This window comes from Cervus canadensis, chromosome 12 (genome assembly GCF_019320065.1).
Source record: "Cervus canadensis isolate Bull #8, Minnesota chromosome 12, ASM1932006v1, whole genome shotgun sequence".
NCBI lineage: Eukaryota > Metazoa > Chordata > Mammalia > Artiodactyla > Cervidae > Cervus > Cervus canadensis.
Window position 1 is genome coordinate 54,094,967 of NC_057397.1, and position 27,515 is coordinate 54,122,481.

The following is a 27,515-nucleotide window of genomic DNA, read 5'->3' on the forward strand; positions in this document are numbered from 1 at the left end:
AGTGAGAATATCATCTTCAGACCTTTTTACTTTTGCATCATTTAGTATTTTCATTAGATGTTCGCTCATTCATTCATTTATTTATCTATATATTATTGAGGACTTACTCTGTGCCAGCCACTAAGGGATACCAAGCTCAACAAGATAGTGCTTCCGTCAAGGAGCTAATGATGTACTGGGTTGTGGGCAATGCTGTTTTGAAAAAAAGGAATCTCAGGATACTCTTTAAGTACCCAGGAGAGGAGATTCATGAAAAGTTTCCTTGAGGAGAAAATATTTGAATCGATATTGAAAATCAGGACTTCGCCCAGGAAACGGGAGAAAGAGATAGAAAAGAAACATTCTAGTTACAGTAAACTATATGCCAAGGCATGGAAGCAAAATAAAATAATGTTTAGAAAAAGACAAATAATTTGGTATATCTGGAGCATAATGTACATTTGGGAGAAGGAAGCCCAGATCATAAGTATTCTTGAGTGCTGATTAAGGAGTTGTGACTTTATGTGCAGATGGTGGAAGCTATGAAAGAGTTTAAGAAGTGGTGTGGCAAAGCCAAATTTGTGTTTTAGATTGGTCTATCCTTTTTATTAAGCCTGGATGATGGATTGAAGGAAGCAAGCCTATAGTCAGAAAATCAGTTATGGGGTCATTAACAAATCTAGAAGAAAAATGGCAAGAATCTGACCTAAGTCAGTACCAATGAGGATAAAGAGATATAGTAGGGAGAGAGGGAACAAGAGAGAGGAATGGACCTAAGCACCCCTCAAGAATCAGAAGCAAAGCAATCTGATGCTGAATGAATGTAGAAAATGAAGATAAGGAATAGTCAAAGATAACTTCCATGGCTTGGGTGAATGGGAAAGTAATGGTGATGTCATTCAGTGACATAAGTAACATAGGGAGAGAGCTTGGTTGTGTTGGGAGGAAAACAGGGAATATATTTTGGACAGAATGGTTCCTGGGGATTAAGGGAATAAGAGATTCTGCTTCTTTACCTCAAAACAGAGATTTGAGTCAGGGCTTTTCTGTTGTGTTCCTGTATCATTGTTTCAAAACTGCCATTAAGGATGTATATTATATACCTTATAGACATAGGTATATACATCCATATTTTGATTTTTCTGTAATAAATAAAAATTAAAATATTGCAGACTCCTATACTTTGTAAAGGATGTTTTAAATCAAGTAATTGGAGAGCTTCAAATGATATTAAAAATAATCTAAACCAGCCCTTCCTTTCTAGATGAATCTCTGAAACCCAGTTTGCTTAAGTGACTTGTCCAAGTTCACAGAGTAAATCAATAGTACCTTGAATTAAAACCCAGATAGCGCAACTCCTAGTTGAGTGTATTTTTCACATTTCATCTCCCTTTTAAAAATGTAAAGAGAAAAGTTAAGCAGCTGTTTATAAACATTTTTAAAGATTCATGACTGACTTTTTCTGCATGTGAAAAGGTGGGATGCAAAAGAGATATTCCAGGCTAGTGAAATGTGTTTTGGTACAGGAAACATCTCATTTGTTTATGTGACGAGAGAATGATTTTCCTGAGTACAGACCCAATTATGTGAAATGGCAACTTTCAGCATCTATAAAAATGTGGTCTTAAGAGTCATAACTAAGAAAAATAACTGAAAAATGTATTCTTAAGGGATTTTTCTGGGGTATCCTTGAAGCTTAGCTTCTCCATTTGTCTCAATAGGGGTCTTGCCATTACTCTGTTGGAGAGATGTAACAAATGTCCCTTGAACATTATTAATTACAGTAGCTGACAGCTTCTTCTTAAAAAAAAAAAAGAATATTTACAGGAACAAATACAGTCGGAAGTAAGCTCCATCAGAATATTCACCTAATTTATTGAAATGACCAATCTATAAGCATCTATTTCTGGGAAGATTCAGCTGTTTGTACTGGTAACATCTGGCACCAGGCTTAGTGCGTAGGATTCATTCAACACATATTGCTAGGACTAACGTGAACTGGTGCGGGATTAATAAGCCTGAAGTAATAAAGGGTCTGGTCTCAGTGTTTTTCCATTTGAAGGGTGACGTGTAGGGAGAATAAAAGTCAGGGAGATGCTGAGACTCCTGGGCTAAGGAGCAGCTAGTGGGCATTAGTGCTGGAAAGCGAGAGTAGAGTCCAGAAAACAAAGTTAACCCTCGCCCCCCAAACTGATAAGCATGAATTAGTATTGTGATGGGGTAGCCTCAAATTAGGAGCCACCAGAAGTAAAGCAAGTAGGAAGAAGCAAGAGGCTAGAAAAGAAATGTGGGTGAGCCAACGGCACCAGCAGCCATTGCTGTTGGCTCAGCCTGCTGATGCAAGGCTGAGTTTCCCACACACCAAGTGGCCACAGCCCGGCATCTGACATCAATTAGTCGTTTCACCTTGCTTTCTATAACCTCTCTGAACCTCAGTCACCACATCTATAAAACGAGGTTCTTGGAGCTCATAATATTTAATGTCTCTTCCAGCTCACTTATTCTAATGGTTTTCTTTCTTCTGTGAATACTGTTTTTTTCAGATACCGAAATAAGAAATGAGATTCATGCCATGCATATCACTACAGAAACTATTTCAAATGTCAGTTTGATGGATCTATTGTCTATAAAGACAATAATGCTTCTCCATTTTGTAATAGAAGCAGTATACTGGAAATGCTAATAATAGAAATTCTTGAAAATAATATATTTGGCCTCAGCCATCATTTTTATAAAACCATAAACCAAGATTTGGTTGCGTGTTCAGTATTGCCACTGATTTATGAAACAACAATATTAGATAAAGGTATCAACTTTTAAGGCATCTTTTTGCATTGCTTTACCTTTTTATTACTTTCCCATATTTGCCCTTTTACTTTATTTCATGGTTGTTTTGCCATAACTGAGTAATACCATATGCACCAACATTGAATGAGAGTCCATTTAATCTACAACATATTTTAAGTGAACAATGCCTTTGTCAATTTTTATAGGGCTTAAAATGTTATTTTCCTAAGAATTATATGGGGAAATTCTATTCTTTGTGCTTTAAGATATGCTCTTGTTTAAGAGGTTCCTTGAAGTGATCTCTTAAAGTAAAATGATAGAGAATGCATTTCATATGCAAGACATGTCATAATCTCACACAGATTGTGGTTCTTATGAACATGAAGTGGCAAGAGTTTTGAGGGCTCAGTAAAAAAATCTCTCCCCAAACTCTCTTTTGTGGTAGAAAATTATAGCATTAATTCTCTGCTAGTCACTGGGCAAAAGACTTGGGCATGCAATTTATGAATGAACTACAAATATCTGATAATCTTCACTTCTTAAAAATATTTTTTCTCTGCTTAAGAATGCTACACTGGACTCTAAATTTTCTTTCTCACCACCTATAACATTTCACAGGATATTACAGGCATCAATCACTATGAAAATGATTAAATAAAAAAATGAAAAACTATCTATCCTTGAACAGTTGCACCTCGTTCATTCTGTAGCCTTCATTTTTTTATTCCCTGCATGAATATTGTGTGTTACCAGAATTTGTCTGTGACATTCATTATAGTGTGCTTGTCCTTGATGGGTGATCATTCTTTAGAAGGAGCACATCCTGAGGGGGTCCATCTAGTTTCTTTCAAAGCAACATCACAGTTCTACCCCAACTTACTGTGTGATCATAGACAATTTGCCTAACTTCCAGAGTCTGTTTCCTTATCAGTGAAATGAGAAAAATAATAGAGTGGCTGGATTGTTGTAAGTAGTCAATGAGCTATATACTTGTAAACCCTCACACATACTTAGCTTTAGTAGAGGCTTAGTGTGTTGTCATTGTTGTTATTACTTTTGTTATATTAAACAGTAGTTTGTAAGAAATGAAATCAGTGGAAGAAAATATTATTAAAAACTGCATACTAAGGCAAAAAAGGTAGGTGTTGATGAGAGTATTTTTAATGACCCATTGTATTAAAAGTGCTGGCAAAGTAAACTTGCCAGCTACCTGGCCTGAGATCTGTCACTTCATCTCAAATTACCTTGCCCTCTAATATAGTAAATCAGAATGAAGTAATCACTCTCTAATGTTGCATGTTTTTATCAAAGAAAAAAGTAAGTGAATTCTCAATGAGCTGGCTAAAAATGAAATCAGTCAATCAACCAATCAACCAGTCCACAGAAAAACAGTTCCCACAATTCTGATGTTAGTGAAACAGCAGAAGGTAGATTTGAGTCCATTCTTTCATTTCTAACAAGACACCTAACACCTCTGAGCCTTAGATTTTTAAATCATAAAATAGAGTCAATACTTTCCTTTTAAGGTTGCTGTAAGAATCAGGTCAGACAGTGTATGAAAGTTCTTTGTAAACACAAAATCACTTTACAAATGTAATATTAAGGCCTTGCTTAAAAATCATCACTGATTGTTTACTGTGTCATTTTGAATCACATCCTATATCCTCTTACTAGCTTTTTGGCCCATACTTTATAAAAGCTCTGGAGTCAGACACTGAATGTGGCATTGTAGTCAAATAATTTTATGAGTCAGATTGGGAGTCTCCTACTTTATAATCCATTAGCTCTTGTGGCCACCAAATTCTATGCTTAAGATGCACATCTTAGGTGTTTATAAAACATGGAACCTTGAAGTAGCTATCATGTTCTGTAAGCATATTTTGAAACCAGTACAGAATATATGAAGACAATCAAATTTGTTGCATATATTTTCAGAACCTGGCTAATGTAGCACCCGAAGATGGATTTCACAAATATACATCTACAGAGGAATGTTTAGAGATAAGATGAAAGTTGTCCTTCTTATTAATCACACATTGTATATTCGACTTCTGCCTCTCTCCTCAGCCTTTAAATCAACTACGTCTGGTTTTTGCTACTTAAGTGTGCCATTACCTTTTACATTAAAAAGCAGTTAGAGAGAGCAGCCCCATTTGATTAAAAAATAATTAGCTAGCATTAGACTGTAAAAAATTGTTACTCATCATGGCAACCCAAAGAAGAATTTTAGGATAGGTTGGAGACCTGCTTTATTTCTACAACAGGATCAGCAGTAGAAGTGGGAGGCTCTTTGTGATGAATACTGGCACAAGGCAGATACTAGATTTGCTGGTGTTGATTTTTACAGTTAAAGGCACAGTAATGCAGAATAGGTGAATGGATAGTATCTAACACTGATAAACCACAAAGCAGCTAAACCTGGATGTAGTCACTCTATGTCAGAGGGAGTCCTCCTCTATGGAGATTGGGGCACATGGTTATTACTACACCCAGAATAAGTCAGACTCTGGGAACTGATTCCCACTATCCAACCACATAGAAGTTGAAGTAATTGTATCAGCAGATCTATACTGGAGCTCACTGGTTAGTGAATTTCCTCTCAGGAAAGAAATCTGCATAGGGAAAACAAGTTGTTAGTTGAAATTTCTTGGTAAGCATGGAATCTGGCATAAAATAATTTTGATGGTCTAAATCACTTTTACTCAAGGAAATTGCCATTTTGTGAACAAGGTAAAAGGCTAGTTGTTCTTTAGTCCCTAGGTCAAGTCCATCTCTTTACAACCCCATCCATGGCCAGGCCCCTCTGTCCGTGGGATTTCCCAGGCAATAATACTGGAGTGCACTGCCATTTCCTCCTCCAGGGGATCTTCCTGACCCAGGGATGGAATCCATGTCTCCTGTGTCTCCTGCATTGCAGGAGGATTCTTGGAGCCAGCTGGGAAACTCATAGAGTAATTAAGTAGTGCTTAAGAGTCCCTGGGTCGGGAAGATCCTCTGGAGAAGGAAATGGCAACCCACTCCAGTACTCTTGCCTGGAAAATCCCATGGACAGTGGAGCCTGGTAGGCTATAGTCCATGGGGTCACAAAGAGTCGGACACGACTGAGCGACTTTACTTACTACTTACTTTACTAAGATGACTAGATTAAAGGTTAAAAACATGGGTTTTAGCACTGGGGGTTGAATTCTTGTTTGTTCTTGAGCAAGCTATGGATTTTCTAAGCCTTAGTAGTCTCACCTATAAAATGGCTATAACAATACCTACCATATATAATCGTCATAAGGTTTAAGTGGTATCATAAAAGGAAAAGCACTTAACTCAGTGCCTGCAGCATAGTAGACAATGGCTAAATGTCAGCTATAAATGCCAGATATCATCTCCATGATGGAGATTTACCTGCTGTTTTTGAGAATATACACATTTATATACTGCCCCAGATTTCTGGATAAGCATGAAGCATACTGCTAATACGTGCTTGAGGCTTCCTTTGCTAAGCATTCATTGTTAGAAACTTAAATCAATGTGATTGAAGCAAAAGAAAAAAAAAAGTGGGCTGCTCAAGGAACATCACACAGTTTACAACTTCATGTCCAAGGATGAATCTGGCTAAAAACATGACAAGATTGAGGTACTCTAAAAATACCCTTCTATCTGTATTACCTGGCTATCTGTCTACCTACCTACCTATCTTTCTGACTTAGCCTCATACTTAGGCTGGCTCTGGTTTTGTGATGGCAAAATGGGACATCAAGTGTCAAGCATATATGTTACCAACTTACCACAGAGGAAAAAGAAGTTCTTTTGTAAATGTTGGACAGAATTGCATAACTGAGACTTAATGGCTTTGCTTATGGTATCTTTTCATTCTTGAACAATTCATTCTCTCCAAGCAAGAGCAGAACATTGTGGTTTGTCAGGCTCAAACATGTACCTACCCCTGAAGCCAGGGTAGGACTACTCTACTCAAAGCATTTGTTCTGAAGGAAGAAAAGACACTTTTCCAAAAGAAAGTTAAGGGGTGTTATTAGGAAAAAAAGGAACAGATGAGCAGAATCCAAAACAATAGATGTCTGATACTCCAACCTACCCTCTGTTCTCCTACACTTCCATTGCTGTTTAAATATGTTAGTTCAATTGGAATAAAGCCAAGATTGAATTTAGCCCAGAGACATAAATTTTGTTAAGATAATTTCCAGATATGTATCCTAATCTATTTTGTATTTGTTTTATTAAAAAGAAAAATTGTTTCCTCCTACTTCTAATTTGGGAATAAAGGATGAAGAGGAGTTACCTTATACTGACCACAAACAAGGTCAGAACTTATTACTAATAACATGAGTTTGATTCTGACCTTTCATTTTCTTTAGCTTGGGGCAGACTCACATTTGAGAAATAGAAATAAGAGATGTTGTTAGAAGGTGAACTGCCAAAGTTTACAAAGAAGAATTTCGTTTTAGGCTATATTTATTACATGACAATAGAGTTACTATAGATTATAAAATAGGGGATGTATTTTGGTTCACCAAATCAGTAAAAATCACGTAGCTGTTAAAGACTTGGAACCCAGCTTGTGAAGCAGGACTTGGCAGAGCTACCCAGTGGTGAGCAGTGTCGGTGTGAGAGTTAAGGACTTCAGCGCTCAGCTCCAAGTCGGGCTGTTTCTGCGGTGTGTGGCCTTGGATCTGACTTCTCTCGGATGCAGTTTTCCCCGTATGTGTAATTGGGTAATAAAACGTAGTCACCACACAGTGCTGGGGGAGAATTCAGTGCACTGGGAGGGAAGTGCAGGCTTCTCTCTGTATTTTTCCAGCAGTGCATATGCTCAGCCTTATTCTCCCAGGTGCCTAACGGGCTCCCTTATATTAAGTCGCTGAGTAATTCTTCTTGGCCTCTATGGTACTATTTATTTTACAACTGTAGTATTTTCTAAGATGGCACCATAAAGGACTAAATGTTGCCCAAGGCAAGAACGGCAAATGCTGCTTTATGGACCATACTCTCAGTGAGTTTGTGTGTGTGTGTGTGTGTGTGTGTGTGAAAGAACACTGAGGAGCTCTGAGGCTCTGCCGCTCATTTCATATGCTCTTGCCTATTCTTTAATATTCCAAGCCTTGTGTTTTGGAAAACTGTCCCCCTCCCACTAGTTGTCCCATTTCTCTAACCCAGCATAATCTTTTATTTTTCATTACAGAGGAGGCGGAATTATTCTCAAAGTTGAGTGGTCATTATGATAATAATGAAAAGACCAGAGAACCAAGATTTAGATTTAAATTATTGTGGTAACTCTGTTGAGTTTTTGCTGGATGACCTTAGGCTCATCATTGACCTCCTCTAATTCTGTTTCCTCACCTATAAAATGAAAAGAACAGTGAGTTCATCTGTGCGTGACTCTCACATCTTTGCTGTAAGGGTTAAATGAGAAAGCACTAGCCAAGTGTGAATTTCCACGCTGATTGTGTTGATTAGATATGTGCATCAGTATATTAGGAGTTTGTTAGCAACTCCTGTGTGCTCTGTCCCGTTTCCACAGCCTCTCAGAGTTGCAGAGGATTCCTGCCAGATGGCTGATTTGCCAGCTGTATCTTGTTTTGTCATTGTAAATATTATATGCTCCAACCGAAAGGCTTTGCTTATAATGTAGTATTCCTTGCCCTTCATCTCTTGCAGATTGAGAATTACATTGTGGAAAATATGAAGTCGGAGATGGCTCAGATACAGCAGAATGCAGTTCAGAACCACACGGCCACCATGCTCGAGATAGGGACCAGCCTCCTCTCTCAGACCGCAGAGCAGACCAGAAAGCTGACAGATGTTGAGACCCAGGTACGTCGCAGACCCAGAGATGACAAGCTCTTAACTGGAAAGATTTCTTTTTTTTCTTTTAGCTTACTCCATAAATACAGAGCACATTTCAGCACTGAGATTGGGGAAACATACACATTTTTGTTTATTGGTTTAATAACAACAGTGACTGCCTGACATGCTAGGCATGCTTCTCTTGATTTCATGAGAGTTGATATATTTAGCTTTGTATGTTTGCAAAAACAGGACTGGCAAAGCACTTAATCAGCATTTAAATTTCAAATAAATTCATTACAACTACCAACTGTGATACGACCTATGTCAAACAGAATAAGCGTTTGTGTCAAATCAGTGCCTTTGATGTACATTTTGACCTATGCTGTTTTATCTCTGGTAGTACTCTACCATAATGGCACCTGCAGAGGTTTTGTGCAGTCAGTGGATAGGAAGAAAGACCCCAAATGAACTGATCTGGAATGTGTAGATTTTTTTGTCAGCATGATTTTATAATGAAAAGTAAATTAAAACTCTGTCTTCATAGGTATGCGCACATATGTGTGTGTGCTCAGTTGTTCAGCAGTGTCCGACTCTCTGCAATCCCGTGGACTGCAGCCTGCCAGGCTCCTCTGCCCATGGAATATTCCAGGCAGGTTGCCATTTCCTCCTCCAGGAGATCTTCCTGACCCAGGGATCGAACCCACATCTCATGAATCTCCTGCACTGGCAGCTGGATTCTTTTACCAGTGTACCACCTGGGAAGCCCCATATGTACACATATGTATATGTATTATATATTATATATTACCCTACTATGGACAATGACATACTTATGTTCAAGTCAGTAAAATGTCTTTTAACTATCACTGCCACAAGTCTACCAGTACAGTTCAATGAAAATATTATTTTTGATGACTGGAAGATAATCTCTGGGTCCCCTTTAAACATGGAAATGGTTATTCCAGTTACCATCCTGAAATCCAGAGGATGATTCTGTCTCAATGAAACTGATTTCTGGAATTGAAGGTGAACTATACTGTGAAAAGATAAACCGAGGCACATTAAACTTTTCAAGAGTTTACTTGAGCAAACATTGATTTAAATTGTGCAGCCCAAAAGTAGCTCTACTACAGGAGAAAAGGGAAAGGTTTTAATGTGGAAAATGTAGAAGCGAAGCAAGGAAATTATTTGATTGGCCCTAGCTTAGGCATTTGCCATATTTAGGAAAGCCTAGTTGGCTGTTTGTGATTGGTTGTTCTTAAGGTTCATTTTCATGGATTTAAGCCCATTGACTCTGGCTTAGATTTGGGTTTGCTTATGTAGGTTACCAAGGCATTAGAGTCATCTCAGTCTAATGGCCTCTAATGTTTAATTTTTAACAATATAAATTCAAAAATAATATGCCATCTTTGTGTTATTCAGCTGCTAAGTCGTGTCCAACTCTTTGCAACCCCGTGGACGGCAGCATGACAGGCTTCCCTGTCCTCCAATATGCGGCCTTGTTTCTGCTTTATGTCATTTGTGTTAAATGGCATCACAGGTCAAATGCTGATATTTAAAGACAAATAGCAATAATAATTTATTTGGACAGGGCATTTTATATTATGCAAACCACTTTCTCTTGGACAAATGATATTCATGAAGACTATTTAGAAGAGAAAGCTTGAGTGGTTTTCTCACATTGATACAGCTTGTTGTTGTTCAGTAGCTAAGTTGTCTCCAACTCTGTGACCCCATGGACTGCAGCAAGCCTGGCTTTCCTGTCCTTCACTATCTCCTGGAGTTTTCTAAAACTCAAGTCCATTGTATCAATTATGCCACCCAACCATGTCAGCCTCTGTTGATACAGCTAGTGAATTGACTTTGATACTCAAACTGAGACATATACATTTCTTTCCTTCTCTGGCCTCCTTGCTTAGTGATAATACCTGCATTGGCAGGTGGGTTCTTTACCACTAGCGCCACCTGAGAAGCACCATACATGTTCTACCTAAACCTAATTGAAAGTAAAAGTTGCTCAGTCGTGTCTGACTCTTTGCAACCCCATGGACTATACAATCCATGGAATTCTGTAGGCCAGAATACTGGAATGGGTAGCCTTTCCCATCTCCAGGGGATCTTCCCAACCCAGGGATTGAACCTAGGTCTCCCACATTGCAGGTGGATTCTTTACCAGCTGAGCCACAAGGGAAACCCAAGAATACTGGAGTGGGTAGCCTATCCCTTCTCCAGTGGATCTTCCTGACCCAGGAATTGAACCGGGGTCTCCTGTATTGCAGGTGGATTCTTTACCAACTGAGCTATCAGAGAAGTCCTAAAACCTAATTATTCAACTTCTAATGCAAGGCCAAGTTTACAAAGTGAGTCCTAAATTATTCCTTAATCTCAGTACACTCTATTCTTTTGTCATAAGCATTTATAAACCTTTAGTGCTATCCAAGTGTGCTCCCAGGTTTTTCCTCCCTTATTCAGTCTGCTTTGTTTCACTTTGGTAAGTCTTGCTATTCCTAAACTCATTTCAGGTCTTCAGTTATTTTAGGAACTCATGCCAATAGTTTTGCAGTGTATTTTAATGCCCTAGCTTTCACATGATGTTGTTATAAAGATAAGTAACTTACTGCTTTTTAGTCTTCTGCAACCTTCTAGACTTGAACTTAATAAAAGTAGATAGAACCTTGGATTTATTGCAGTGGCGTTTAAAAGTATTCTTGTGCTCAATAAGCATCATAATCAGAAAAGAGAGAGAATGAGTGCTATAACATAACCCTACTGGTCATGGTGGTGAGACCAGGAACCAGTGCTGGGTGTGTCCCTTCCTCTTTAGTTTAGCTTGCAGTGTTTTCTTTACTCTGTTACCAGTTCATACCAATATCTCCTCTCTTTCTAGTTCCTCTTTCCAAGCGAACAGTGTGAAGGGATTAATTTCAGATATTATTCATGCCTCTTGCTGTAGTGTGCATCTATTTCTGACTTCTTCCTCAGGCCAACAATTTTGAGTCAATGTACACTAGGAGATAAAAAAAAAAAAATTAAAATTCACATCTAATAATCTGCGCTTACCTCTTTTTAAAGCAATTTTCAGTGTAGTTCAGTTCAGTTGCTTGGTCATGACTGACTCTTTGCGACCCATGAACTGCAGCACGCCAGGCCTCCCTATCCATCACCAACTCCCTGAGTCCACCCAAACACATGTCCATTGAGTTGGTGATGCCATTCAACCATCTCATCCTCTGTCGTCCCCTTCTCCTCCTGCCCACAATCTTTCCCAGCAAGGACAGGTTTACAAAGTGAGTCCTAAATTGTTCCTTAATCTCATTTTCCAGTGAGTCAGTTCTTCGAATCAGGTGGCCAAAGTACTGGAGTTTCAGCTTCAACATCAGTCCTTCCAATGAACACCCAGGACTGATCTCCTTTAGGATGGACTGGTTGAATCTCCTTGCAGTCCAAGAGACTCTGAAGAGTCTTCTCCAACACCACAGTTCAAAAGCATCAATTCTTCAGTGCTCTGATTTCTTTATAGTCCAACTCTCACATCCATACATGACCCCTGGAAAAACCATAGCCTTGACTAGATGGACCTTTGTTGGCAACGTAATGTCTCTGCTTTTTAATATACTGTCTAGGTTGGTCGTAACTTTCCTTCCAAGGAATAAGTGTCTTTTAATTTCATGGCTTCAGTCACCATCTGCAGTGATTTTGGAGCCCAGAAAAATAAAGTCTCTTACTGTTTCCCCATCTATTTTCCATGAAGTGATGGGACCAGATGCCATGATCTTCGTTTTCTGAATATTGAGTTTTAAGCCAACTTTTTCACTCACCTCTTTCACTTTCATCAAGAGGCTCTTTAGTTCTTCTTCACTTTCTGTCATAAGGGTGGTGTCATCTACATTTCTGAAGTTATTGATATTTCTCCCGGCAATCTTGATTCCAACTTGTGCTTCATCCAGCCCAGAATTTCTCATGATGTACTCTGCATACAAGTTAAATAAGCAGGGTGACAGTGTAAAGCCTTGACGTACTCCTTTCCCTAGTTGAAACCTATGTTGTTCCATGTCTACTTCTAACTATTGCTTCCTGACCTACATATAGATTTCTCAAGAGCAATGTCTTCCCATCTCTCTAAGAATTTTCCAGAGTTTCTTGTGGTTCACACAGTCAAAGGTTTTGGCATAGTCAATAAAGCAAAAGTAGATGTTTTTTTGCAGCTCGCTTGCTTTTTCAGTAATCCAATAGATGTTGGCAATTTGATCTCTGGTTTCTCTGCCTTTTCTAAATCCTGCTTGAACATCTGGAAGTTCATGGTTCACCTACTGTTGAAGCCTGGCTTGGAGAATTTTGAGTATTACTTTGCTAGCGTGTGAGATAAGTGCAATTTTGCAGTAGGTTGACCATTCTTTGGCATTGCCTTTCTTTGGGATTGGGATGAAAACTGACCTTTTTCAGTCCTGTGGCCACTGCTGAGTTTTCCAAATTTGCTGACATATTGAGTGCAGCACTTTCACAGCATCATCTTTTAGGATTTGAAATAGCTCAACTGGAATTTCCATCACCTCCACTAGCTTTGTTCGTAGTGATGCTTCCGAAGGCCCACTTGACTTCGCATTCCAGGATGTCTGGCTCTAGGTGAGTGATCACACCATTGTGATTATCTGGGTCATGAAGATCATTTTTGCATAGTTTTTCTGTGTATTCTTGCCACCTCTTCTTAATATCTTCTGCTTCTGTTATGTCTACACCATTTCTGTCCTTTATTGAGTCCATCTTTGCATGAAATGTTCCCTTGGTATCTCTCATTTTCTGGAAGAGATCTTTAGTCTTTCCCATTGTATTGTTTTCCTCTATTTCTTTGCACTTATCACTGAGGAAGGTTTTTTTATGTCTCCTTGCTATTCTTTGGAACTCTTTATTCAAATTAGTGTATCTTTCCTTTTCTCCTTTGCCTTTTGCTTCTCTTCTATTCACAGCTATTTATAAGGCCTCTTCAAACAACCATTTTGCTTTTTTGCATTTCTTTTCCTTGGGGGTGGTCTTGATCCCTCATGTACAATGTAACGAACCTGTGTCCATAGTTCTTCAGGCACTCTGTCTATCAGATCTAATCCCTTGAATCTATTTGCCACTTCCACTGTATAAAGTAAGGGATTTGATTCAGGTCATACCTGAATGATCTAGTGGTTTTCCCTACCTTCTTCAATTTAATTCTGAATTTGGCAGTAAGGAGTTCATGGTCTGTGCCACAGTCAGCTCCTGGTCTTATTTTTGCTGACTGTGTAGAACTTCTCCATCTTTGTCTGCAAAGAATATAATCAATCTGTATTAGTTTTTAATAATTTTTTTTAAAAAAAGTATTGGGGTAGGTATTATTACCATCCCTTGTTAAAGATGTGGAAGCTGAAACTCAGAGAGGTAAAGCAATTGGCTCCAGGTGAAAAAACTTATGAATACTAGAGGGAAGATTTGAACCCAAGACAGTCTGGCATCAGAGTCTACATGCTTTACCAAATTTACATGCTTTCTGCCTATACTCTTGTGATTCCTTTCTTTCTCAGAGGCTGCAGATGCAACTTGGGTTCTAGCAGAGGACAAAATGAATTTCAGATAAAGCAGATTAATGTGGACCTAATAGTGGAAACAGAACATTTTCTATAAATGATGAAGCTGCTGCTGTAGCTACTGCTGCTGAGGGAACCACCAGCTATTGGTGGTTTTTACCATGTGCCTGCACATCATCTCGTGTAACCCACTGCTGCCCTTGTCACTTTCTGGCTGTGTAACTATTAATATAAAGAAGTTCTGTAGAGACTGAGTGTAATTCTCCTCCAACTTCCAATCATTTATATAGAGCCATAGTTTTAGAAATGTAATTTATAAAAATTTTAAACATATATTTTGAATACCTCCTTGATGCAAGATATTTTAATAGGTATCAAATAGAATACAGCAATAAGTAAAGCAGTCTTTATACTCAGTGAGCTTGGGTTAATGTGACAAAAATTTGCTAAACCGTTTCTTTCTTGACTTTCCATTATTAGCTATGGAGCTACCCCTCACAGTCATAAAAGCATCTTTCCAATCTCCTACTGGTGGAGAGGTGTAATAGATCAATGGCCCCAGCTGTTGGGCTCTGAAATCCATCATTGTGTTAGTATAGAGACCACAATTCTCAGTGGCCCCTTCCAGCCAAGGTCGTACTGTGGCAGTGATATTTAGACCCACTCCTGGTAGCTGTCAAGTCACTAACACATGACTTGACTAAGGGCTCTCCATCATCAGCCTTCCCAAACTTTAGTACAATTCCCTGCATACTAAGACGTCCAGTTAGCCTTACTCTTTTCCCTCTCCACTGTGGTTAGATCTACATCCCAGTCAGAAGGTGACCCTAGTCAACTCTGGCTTTTCCCCAATTTTCTCTCACAGGCATTTCCCCTAATTAATTTCCTGCAGTCTGGTATCTGCTTCTTAGAGGTCACAAACGATCACACCTGTCATTTGGACGTGACTCATACAATTGTAAACTTAAGGAATTAAGGAACAATTTAAACAACGAGCTTGTATGTCTAAGCAAAAATAAGTTTGAAAGAACAGAAAGGTCAGCTCTCAAAGTTGAACCACTATCTCTTTAACTTGATGAGAGGATAGCTGAGTAAATATTTAACTTTTTGACTGAATTGAAACGGCAGTAAAATAAATTTGCTAATGAGTCATCCAAGGAAAATACCCTGATAAATAATTTTCTCACAAGGTCTGGAAGAGGGTTTGATAACCCATTAGAAGAGGGCTCAGTCAAATTTGAAATGCCGTTTTTCAGTGGCATTTTATTTTTGTAAAATAAAGTTTTATATGTTGCACATGGGTGGTTTCTCAGTGTTGTTGTCCAGTCATTCAGTTGTGTCTGATTCTGTGACCCCATGGACTGCAGCACAACAGACTTCCCTGCTCATCACCATCTTCCAGAGCTTGGTCAAACTCATGACCATTGAGTCAGTGATGCCATCCAACCATCTCATCCTCTGTTGACCCCTTCTCCTCCTGCCTTCAATCTTTCCCAGCCTCAGGGTCTTTTCTAATGAATTAGCTTTTTGCATCAGGTGGCTAAACTATTGGAGCTTCAGCTTCAGCATCAGTCCTTCCAATGAATATTCAGGACTGATTTCTTTTAGGATGGACTGGTTGGATCTCCTTGCAGTCCAAGGGACTCTCAAGAGTCTTCAACACCACAGTTCAAAAGCATCAATTCTTCAGCGCTCAGCTTTCTTTATAGTTCAACTCACATCCACAGCTTTCTTTATAGTTCAACTCTCACATCCATACATGACTACTGGAAAACCATAGCTTAGACTAGATGGACCTTTGTTGACAAAGTAATGTCTCTGCTTTTGAATATGCTGTCTAGGTTTGTCCTAGCTTCTCTTCCTCAATAAGAGAGCAGAATTGAGTAGTTGCACCAGGGCCTGCTAAGACTAAGATATTTACTATCTGGCTTTCTACAGCAATAGCTGATTAACTCCTGCACCAAGATTCCAACTCATAGAGCACAGATTTTGTCTGTCTTGGTTAGTACTCTATCCGTAGGATTTAAAATAGTACTTACACAACAGGCTGTCATTAAATTCATGTTGAATGATTAAATTCACTAATAATAGTCACGTTGTTGTTATTCAGTTGCTCAGTCGTGTCTGACTCTGTGACCCCATGGACTGCAGCACGCCAGGTTTTGCTGTCCATCACCAACTCCCAGAACTTTCTCAAACTCATGTCCATTGAGTCGGTGATGCCATTCAAACATCTTGTCCTCTGTTATCCCCTTCTCCTCCTGCCTTCTATCTTTCACAGCATCAGGGTCTTTTCCAATGAATCAGCTCTTTGTCTCAGGTGGCCAAAGTAGTTGGAGCTTCAGCTCTATCATCAGTCCTTCAAATGCATATTCAGCATTGATTTTCTTTAGGATTGACTGGTTTGATCTCCTTGCAGTCCAAGGGACTCTCAAGAGTCTTCTCCAACACTACAGTTCAAAAGCATCAATTCTTCACTACTCAACCTTCTTTCTTGTCCAACTCTCACATCCATACATGACTACTGAAAAAACCATTGCTTTGACTATACAGATATTTGTTGGCAAAGTAATGTCTCTGCTTTTTAGTGTGCTGTCTAGGATGGTCTAGCTTTTCATCCAAGGAACAAACTAGCTTTAATTTCATGGCTGTAGTCACATCCTCAGTGATTTTGGAGCCCAAGAAAATAAAGTCTGTCTTTGTTTCCATTGTTTCCTCATCTGTTTGCCATGAAATGATGGGACAAGATGCCATGATCTTAATTTTTTGAATGTTTAGTTTTAAGCCAGCTTTTTCACTTTCCTTTTTCACCCTCATCAAAAGTCTCTTTAGTTCCTCTTTGATTTCTGCCATAGGGGTGGTGTCATCTACATATCTGAGATTATTGATATATTATTAATAATAATTCTCTAAGATTATCTAATTTCACAGATTTCCTCAACTTTTTAACAGAAATTTTACTGGCATTTTATTTTCTAAGACTTAATAGTCCCTTTTAATTTGGAGCAATGTTACAATTTTTTTACATTGAAGTATAGTTGATTTGCAGTTGTATATAAGTTTCAGGTGTATAGCATAATGATTCACAATTTTTAAAGATTATACTTCATTTGAAGTTATAAATTATCAACTATATTCCCTGTGTTGTACAATATATCATTGTAACGTTTATTTTATGTGTGCATACACACTCAGTCGCTTCAGTCATTGTGTGACTCTTTGTGACCCTGTGGACTGTAGTCCACCAGGCTCTATCCATGGGATTCTCCACTAAGAATACTGGAGCGGGTTGTCCTGCTCTTCTCCAGGGGATCTTCCTGACCCAGGGATTGAACCTGCATCTCCTGCATTGCAGACACTCTTTACCGCTGAACCATCAGGGAAGATCCATTTATTTTATACATAATAGTTTGTATCCCATTGTCCCCTACCTCTATCTTGACCCTTCCTCACTTCCTTCTCCCCACTGGTAACCACTAAATTGTTCTCCATAACTGTGAGTCTGTTTCTTTTTTGTTATATTCACTAGTTTGTTTTTTTAGATTCTTCATATAAGTGATAACATACAGTATTTGTCTTTCTGTTTAACTTTTTGTTTTTCTTGAGATTTTAAAGAGACTTGGTCAGTTGTTCTGCATAGTGTCTCATATTCTTAATTTGTCTGAATATTTCTTTATGATGTGTTTTTAATTTACTTTTCCCTCCCCTGTATTTTTTTTAACTGAAAGTTAAGTCTACAGGCTTAATTGGGTTAAGTTGGACATGGTGGTGGGTGTGCTTTGTAGAATTACTAGTCAGTTCTTATTTCATCTCATCAGGAGACATAAATGCCAGCTTGCCACCCTCTCGGTAACACTAATTTTAATTTGGTTAGAGTAAAAGACCCTAGAGCTCTCCATTCTAACTGTCCATTTTCCCCTTGGAAATTAACAAATGTAGACTGATACATTGTCACATTGCCCATCACTGACCAAATAAATTATTTCCTTGGTTTTGTAAAATGGTGATCATCTAACTAACTTCTAACTCTCCTTTCATGTGCTTATATTAGCCTTCATTCTTCTGTAAAAGTCTAATTGCTGAGGCATCATACCTTGTGTTCTATTTTTTTTTTTAATTTGAAAAACATAGTTAAAGTAAACAGAAATCTACAGCAAGACAGATTTTAAAGTTAATATGCCAGTCAAAGGAATTTTCTTTTGTGGAATATTTTCCTTTTAAGAAAGGTTAGAGGCACTTAAGTATTAAAGGGAAGCTGGATGAAATTATCTAGCTCACTTTCTTTAAGAAAATAGTACTTTTTATTTTTAAAATTTTGCTTATTTTCTAAAGAAAGAACTGAAATTTTATAGTCCATAAATTCTCAGTTCCAAGTCTTAGATCATTTTTTCTTGTTGTTTTAGTCGCTAAGTCATATCCAACTCTTTGTGACCCCATGGACTGTAGCCCACCAGGCGTCTCTGTTCATGAGATTTACCAGGCAGAAATACTGGAGTGGGTTACCATTTCCTTCTCCAGGGGATCTTCCCGACCCAAGAACTGAACTCATTTCTCCTGCACTGCAGGTGGATTCTTTACTACTGAGCCACCTGGGAAGTCCGTAACTTCCTTACTCTATGGTACATTGTGAAAAATTTATGCTTTGAAAGTGTTTCTTGGGGGCTTGTGTTACATACTCTTCACTTTCCCCTTTCCTTTCCTTTTCTCTCCTCTCCTCTCCTTTCGTTACCCTTTTTCCCCCCTTCTTTCTCTTTTTCTTTCTTTCTGATATGTGCTTTTGGAATATGTTTAGGCTAAAGAAGGAAATGTCTTTTGTCATTTTAATGGAACACTTAGATTATTGCTAAGCAGCAAGTTCCATAGACACATGGAAAGAAAGTGGTCAATTTATCAGAGTTTCCTGTACAGTTCTCTTCAGTTGCCTGCTTTTGAACTTCAGGCTTATTTTAATACATCAAGGGAGAGAGTTGAAGTACAGCAGCTCTTGAATTAAAGTGATGGAGAGAGAAGAAAAGTGATTGCCTTTTGTATTCAAAATTGGCTTGATATGACCTAAGGCTTAGCCTGGACATTTGAGATTTGTCCCCCTGTTTCTCCCACATTCAGACACTGCTTTAGATTGGGACTGTTACCACGGAAGTCCAGCTTGATGCTCACCTGGCCTGTTACTCTGTCTCTGAGCATTACCCAACTTGAAAACTGACTCACTATCCTTTGGTTAGCATCTAACAAGTAGCTCTGAATGTCCAGGATTCTAGGCCTCATGCTGGGCTCTGGAAGTTTCAAGGGCCTCAGGTGAACTAGTCCTCCCTTTGTGCAGCTGACATCTTCACAGGGCAGAATGATAGTATATGAGTGAACTGACAGGATGATTTCATTTAAAAAGTAAAACAGGACCACCTGATGGAAGATGATGGGGGAGCTCCTTTACAGAGACTGGCCAGGATGGGCCTCCTTAGACAAGACTTGAATTATAAGAATAAATCATCCATGCATCTGGGAATGGATGGACGTTCCAGGCAGGGGAAACTGCAAAGACCCTGAGGTGGAGATTAATTTGGCATGTTGGGGTAGCAGTAAGAAGGCCAGTGTGATTGGGGCATAGTGAGCAGGGGAGAGAGTGGAAAGGAAGTGAGATTTGAGAAATAGTCAGGGTTCTGATCACATAGGACCTTGAAAGTTAGGCTGAGAACTTTGGAATTTGTTCTAATTTTAAAGGGAAGTCATAGCATATTTAACAGAGGACATGACATATGATTTATGTTTTTTAGAAGAGGACTCTGGTTACTGTGTAGCACAGGGACTGGAGGTAGGACAACGTAGAGAAAAATTAGGGGCTATAGTGTCTCCAGACTTAGATATAGGCAACTTAATTTTCAATCTTTGATGGTTCCATTTTGCTCTCCATGTTTTTTCATGTTCTTCTTAGACATGAAGACCAATTTCTGTCCTCTGTAAAATGAAAATTTTGGTATTTGAGAATATCAGGAAGTATGATCAGAGACTACAGAGAATAAAGGAGAAAATAGATTTTAAGGGTATATGATATGCTTGATTCAATGAGACAATGAATGCATTCATTCAATAAATATTGAGGGTCTTCTATATGCAAAGCACTTCTAAATCTCACCAAAAAATATAGCTGTTTCATCCCCTAGTTAAATATTTCCTAAATTGTTATTCTTGTTAATAAACAAACAGAAAACTCACCCAAAGATATGTTTAATAGTTGAAAATTATATCTTGTGTGTCCCTAATCTTTATATTCTCTACAGTTTTTTCCTCTGGACTGCTTTTAGCTCTGTCTTCCAAGCATAGGTTCTCTTTCTCCTGTTTTCCCTCAGATGAAACAATTTAGGATGGGAAACACTTTTTTAAACACAAATATGAATTTCAATGAGTAGTAGTAACTTTTAGACTAGCTTTCAGATCTGTAATCAATATGATATGATAATTGTATAAATGAATTATAGTCACTTAAAACTTTTTTAAAGCTCAAATGCCCCATCTTAGTGTTCTCTTCTCTAACCCCTTCAGCAGGACTGGGACTGGGGTGAAAGCAATGAGATCAAGTTATGCAAGACTGAATCATACATTTGTAGGGGCATAGCCTATCTTTAGTTTAAAATGATATTCTGTTCCATGTGGATTTTTTTACATTAATTTTTATCTTTCAAAGTGTTGCATTCAAATATTACTTGATTATTGAGTTTTTGGCTCATCCTTAAATCTTACACCTGAGGCAGTTGCCTCTCTCATTTCACCCTAGTCCCTATTCTGCTTCCCTGCCAATACATCCTCTTCACCTACAATCTCTCCTTTAGCCCAAGCCCCAGCCCTGCTCAAGTCAGGATATTCTGAAAAGGCTTTTTCTGTGTGAGTCTTATATAATTACAGGTTTAGACCTGCTACAGAAAAAGAGGAAAGTTCTACTGGTGTCATTTTTAGAGGAGGACCCTTTAGATTGATATTGACCCTCCAGAAGTTTTCCCAGGTCCTTTTCAACAGTGTTCTAAAAAAGGTACAGTGGTTATAAAAGTTCTCAAACAACATAAGGAGTTTTAAAACTAATTGTACTTTCTTCCTTGTCCTTTTTACCTCTGTTAAAGAAGGAGGAGAAGGGACAGGACCAGGGCATTGGCACAGCTTGAAGGCATCTTCTAGAATAGGAATGTATGTTGTTTGCTCTGAGGATGGGTAGGTTTGCATTCATGGCTCAGAGTCATGTTATATTAAAGCCTGACTAGCAGCATGCGTCTCTGTGATTCAAGATGAGGTGAACATTTAGAGTTTCTGGAGGACCCTGTGTATACAGTTGAAAAATAACTAACAGTCTGTCTTCAGTGCAGTCTGGATTCCTGATTACTCCATTTCAGTTTCTGGAGGACCCTGTGTATACAGTTGAAAAATAACTAACAGTCTGTCTTCAGTGCAGTCTGGATTCCTGATTACTCCATTTCCTCAGATGCAGACCCATTCCTTGTTTCTCCCTCTTGGTTTTCTGTGTAAAGCATTAGAATTAGTCACAGTATCTGAGTTTGAAACCCAGTTCTTCCCTTGGTTTCTGTGTGGATTCTGGCTTCTCTTTGAACCTCAGTTTCTTCATTTATAAACTGATAATAATAATTCCTCTTACTAATTCACTGGGTACCCATATCTATGAAATGATGATATCTAGAAGGACTGACATGAACTAACATGATAGGTGTTCAGTAAATTGTGCTCATGAATCTGCCTAAACCGTATGTTGAGATTTTTGTACATTTCTAATCAGTTTTTGCTAGGTGATGGTATGAAGAAGATATGTTTTACATACCTATTAGTTATTCTTAGTTATATACAGTATCTAAGACCTTGTACTAAGAATTATCTTGTACTTATAAATATTGGAGATGTATATACACACACATATAAGGCAGCTAGCACAGTGGGCTCTCCTAGGGATTGTGGTGGTGGTATTTTAGTTGCTAAGTCATGTAGGGATTGAGGACATGAACATTTAAATATGAAAATGGATTTAACAACTCAGTTTTCTCAATCAACTACAGTTCAATCTTGAACAAATATAAAGTTTGAGACATGTAAAGCATTTTTTAGTAGGATGTAGACCATTTTATTATCCTAGAGAAATATTATTTTAAAAGAAAACACAGCTAAATAAAAACCAAAAAATAATTATTTTGACTCTGTGAAGATTTAAATGTTTTTATCTTTTATCTTAAGGTGCTAAATCAAACTTCTCGACTTGAAATACAGCTGCTGGAGAATTCATTATCAACATACAAGCTAGAGAAACAACTTCTTCAACAGACAAATGAAATCTTAAAGATTCATGAGAAAAACAGGTGAGGGTTGTTGTATTGCAAAAATATGTACATATGTACTTATATCCTCCACCTTCTGCCAACTCTTTAAAAAAAAAAAGATGGAAGCAATTTGAAAGAAAAATACAGAAGCAAATTAATTTTTAATATAAAAAGAAATGAGAGTCTAAGGTGGACATAGCAAGTATGGCAACAATAAGATTAATACTATTGCTTACACTCTTGAAATGTTTGTTTTTTATAACTTTCAACACTAATTTATCTAACAGTCTGTTGTTCAAATCTTAGTATATCCACAAAAATTAATTCTATGACCAAATTTGGTAACAAAATATTAAGTTTCAGTAGAACCAAAATCTATAGTGATAGTGAAGAAAATAGAGCCTCTGAAACTCTAAATTGAATTATCACTTTATCTGCCCTCAACCATTTACAGACCTACAAGATGGTTGAATTTAGAGTTATTGCACTAGAAAGAAGCACATTTTCTTTTCAGAAAATATTTTCCCTATCAAGCTGGTTCAAAAGTTGTCCCCCCACGCCCCATTTAAAGGCATTAACTCTGAACAATAATAAATTTCTTTGGTTAGCTCTAGAGACAAATTGATTCAAAGGATTAGATCTGATACAGTGCTTGAAGAGCTTTGGATGGAGGTTCGTGACATTGTACGGGAGGAAGTAATCAAGACCATCCCCAAGAAAAAGAAATGCAAAAAGGCAAAATGGTTGTCTGAGGAGGCTTTACAAATAGCTGAGAAAAGAAGAGAAGCTAAAGGCAAAGGAGAAAAGGAAAGATATTCCCATTTGAATGCAGAGTTCCAAAGAATAGCAAGGAGACATAAAAAAACCTTCCTCAGTGATAAGTGCAAAGAAATAGAGGAAAACAATACAATGGGAAAGACTCTCTTCCAGAAAATGAGATACCAAGGGGATTTTTCATGCAAAGATGAGCACAATAAAGGACAGAAATGGTATAGACCTACAGAAGCAGAAGATATTAAGAGGAGGTGGCAAGAATACACAGAAAAACTATGCAAAAATGATCTTCATGACCCAGATGTATCAATGGTGTGATCACTCCACTAGAGCCAGACATCCTGGAATGCGAAGTCAAGTGGGCCTTCGGAAGCATCACTACGAACAAAGCTAGTGGAGGTGATGGAAATTCCAGTTGAGCTATTTCAAATCCTAAAAGATGATGCTGTGAAAGTGCTGCACTCAATATGTCAGCAAATTTGGAAAACTCAGCAGTGGCCACAGGACTGAAAAAGGTCAGTTTTCATCCCAATCCCAAAGAAAGGCAATGCCAAAGAATGGTCAACCTACTGCAAAATTGCACTTATCTCACACGATAGCAAAGTAATGCTCAAAATTCTCCAAGCCAGGCTTCAACAGTAGGTGAACCATGAACTTCCAGATGTTCAAGCAGGATTTAGAAAAGGCAGAGGAACCAGCGATCAAACTGCCAGCACCTGTTGGATCATCAATAAAGCAAGCGAGTTCTAGAAAAATATATACTTCTGCTTTATTGACTATGCCAAAGCCTTTAACTGTATGGATCACAATAAACTGGAAAATTCTGAAAGAGATGAGAATACCAGACCACCTGACCTGCCCCTTGAGAAACCTGTTTACAAATCAGGAAGCAACAGTTATAGCTGGGCATGGAAAAACAGACTGGTTCTAAATAGGGAAAGCAGTATGTCAATGCTGTATATTGTCACCCTGCTTATTTAACTTATATGCAGAGTACATCATGCAAAATGCCAGGCTGGATGAAGCACAAGCTGGAATCAAGATTGCTGGAGAAATATCAATAACTTCAGATATGCAGATGATACCACCATTATGGCAGAAGCAAAGGAGAACTAAAGAGCCTCTTGATGAAAGTGAAAGAGGAGAGTGAAAAGGTTGACTTGAAATGCAACATTCAGAAAACTAAGATCATGGCATCAGGTCCCATCACTTCATGGCAAATAGATGGGGAAACAATGGAAACAGTGACAGATTATTTTTTTGGGCTCCGAAATCACTACAGATGGTGACTGCAGCCATGAAATTAAAAGACACTTGCTCCTTGTAAGAAAACTTATGACGAACTTAGACAGTATATTGGAGAAGGCAATGGCATCTGACTCCAGTCCTCTTGCCTGGAAAATCCAATGGATGGAGGAGCGTGGTAGGCTGCAGTCCATGGGGTCGCAAAGAATCGGACACAACTGAGCGACTTCACTTTCACTTTTCACTTTCATGCATTGGAGAAGGAAATGGCAACCTACTCCAGTGTTCTTGCCTGGAGAGTCCCAGGAACAGAGGAGCCTGGTGGTCTGCCGTCTATGGGGTCGCACAGAGTGGGACACGACTGAAGTGACTTAGCAACTGCAGACAGCATATTAAAAAGCAGAGACAGTACTTTGTCAACAGAGGTCCATCTAGTCAAAGCTCTGATTTTTCCAGTAGTCGTGTATGGATGTGAGAGTTGGACTTTAAAGAAAGCTGAGTGCCAAAGAATTGATGCTTTTGAACTGTGGTGTTAGAGAAGACTCTTGAGATTTCCTTGGACTGCAAGAAGATCCAACCAGTCCATCCTAAAGGAGATCAGTCCTGAATATTAATTGGAAGAACTGATGCTGAAGCTGAAGCTCCAATACTTTGGCCACCTGATGCCAAGAACTAAGTCATTGGGAAAGACCCTGATGTTGGGAAAGATTGAAGGCAGGAGGAGAAGGGGATGACAGAGGATGAGATGGTTGGATGGCATCACTGACGTGATGCACATGAGTTTAAGTAGGCTCCAGAAGTTGGTGATGGACAGGGAAGCCTAGCATGCTGCAGTCCATGAGATTGCAGAGTCGGACACAACTGAGCTACTGAATTGACTGAACTGATAGATATATTTTACAAACAGTGAATCATCTCAGGTAAGTGAAATGGGTCTTATAGATCTTACAACCAGGATGATTTATAAACTCATTATTTTGAAATTGCTAACATTCATGGTGGACAATTCAATCAAAATGCTGACCTCTGTAGAACAAATATATTTTATATTAACTCTATTTTCTTCTGGATATTTGGACAGCTTGAAGAAGTTTCAGTTCTTATGCATTATTTGATTTAAATATCATTGTGTTTCAATGATATTTAGTTCAATACCATTGTCTTGGTGGAACAGGAGTTTCCACCATATTCCAAACCAAAAAGACACCTGCAATGGACTGCTAGTTCTCCTCTTCACCTTATAGATGAGGAAACAGACTCAGTGGAAGTGAGTGATCTATCCACGGTCACACAGCTTGCTGGTGGCACAACTGGGAATGTAATCCACATTCTTTGTTCCTAGTCCTGTTCTTTCCACTGTGGCACGTTCTTACAACACTGTTTGCAACTTAGAAGGAATTCCCAACTTTATGCTAAGTGTAGACTTTAATGGCAATGATTATAATTAAGCTTTTACATGAAGAAGATAAACCTGACTTTGGTATAGAGTATGAATGGGGTCACTTCTTGCTCTGTGATTTGTATTTCTAAGTTCTACATTTATTTATCTTTGTACTGTGTCATGGGGTAAACTGTGTAACTATAAGTAAATTTGATAGGACTTGACCCTGAACTAGTTGCACGATGAAATGTTCTGGAATTGAAAATCTTGTTTAAAAGTACCAAAATCTCACTGCATATTCGCAGTAACTAGAGACCTACATGTGACAGGTATACTTTACTGCAAATATCCCTTAATTTAGGGTCCCACCATGCTTTAAATTTGTTACTGAAAGCACACCCCATTTATAATCATGTTTCAAGATACTATTTTGAAAGATTTGTCTTTGAATGAAGAAGTAAAATAATGACAATTTTGCCTTATTTTAGGCTGTTTTTAGAATTCTATAAATAACACACATTAACTTTAGAAAATGAGACATTTCAGAAGGAAATTAAAAACCATGACCCCATCACACTGAGAGAGCTTCATATGTTGCTGTAAAAAAAGCATAAATATATTTTCTCAAAAAGTTGTGCCATGCTGTACACATTGTTTTGCAGCCTTCCTTCTTTAGAGATAGATAACTTTTTTAATCAGTAAAGATCCCTCTAGTATAATTCTTAAAAACTACATATTATTTCATTTTATGGATGTAACCTAGAGTGATTTTGATTCATCTCTCATTAAGTGTGTTACCACATATGGTTTCTTTGTTTAAAAAGAAAGTCATCAACATGAATTTACATTATTCAATTCTCCACCTGCTGATATGTTATGTTATCTCTTTGTATGTAACACTGTAGCTGTCAGGATACCTTAAAGAAATGGGAAGCCTGAAAGGGCTCACCCTTAACTACAAAAACAAATGCTTCTCTTAAGTGTCACTTGCACTCGGCTCTTTCCGTCTCTCCTTGTCTCCCTCTCCTCTTTCCCTCCCTCCTGCTCAGAGTCATACTTTCTCTTTTTTTACTTCTTTTTTCAAGATTATAGCAGTTCCATTTTCTAGCAGTACAAGCATTTCAAAATGTTTTCAAGGATTTAGGTTTTAACTTGAAATTTATTTCTGTGCACATGCTGTAAAAAATTTACATGCATTGACCCTCAAGTGTGACATTGCTGACCATGTGGCTCCTAAGGGTATTTTTCTATCAAAGTGCTGAATCTTCTAGCATTTCCATATCTCTATAATTATCTGTGTCTTCTGTTGATGGATCCATGTGTGCAATGGTGTGTTGGTGGGACACCTATTCTTAAACCAAGTATATTCTTCCACAAACCACTTTGAAAAAAAGTGTTTTTCTTTATACAAGCCAGAAGTACTTATTTGTGATACACAGCATACTTTCCCTATTATGTTTTGTTATTGTTTATTTTTGTATGTGAAATGGAATTGGAGAAACTCTGCCAAGCTCTTTCTAGAACAACAAAGAAACGTGCCCCTCCAACACCATTTAAGTGGATCAAAGGTCAAGGTCAAGCACAAAGCTGTTTATGTATTTTAAAATACTTTATTGATCATTCCTCCTATTCCTTAAATGAATCTTAATCCTCCAAATGCAACAAGAAGCGATTTCTACATTGAAGCATCTC

At 38.2% G+C, this 27,515-nt stretch overlaps 1 protein-coding gene across 2 annotated transcripts in view; it reads left to right on the forward strand.

The window, feature by feature from the left end:
- ANGPT1 (angiopoietin 1) overlaps positions 1 to 27,515 on the forward strand; it is a 300,904-nt gene that overhangs the window by 169,406 nt on the left and 103,983 nt on the right. For both annotated transcript variants that reach the window (XM_043483702.1, XM_043483704.1), the window contains exons 2-3: positions 8,434 to 8,589; positions 22,341 to 22,462. In XM_043483702.1, coding sequence (XP_043339637.1) covers positions 8,434 to 8,589; positions 22,341 to 22,462 — 278 coding nt within the window. The remainder of the gene's footprint in view (positions 1 to 8,433; positions 8,590 to 22,340; positions 22,463 to 27,515) is intronic.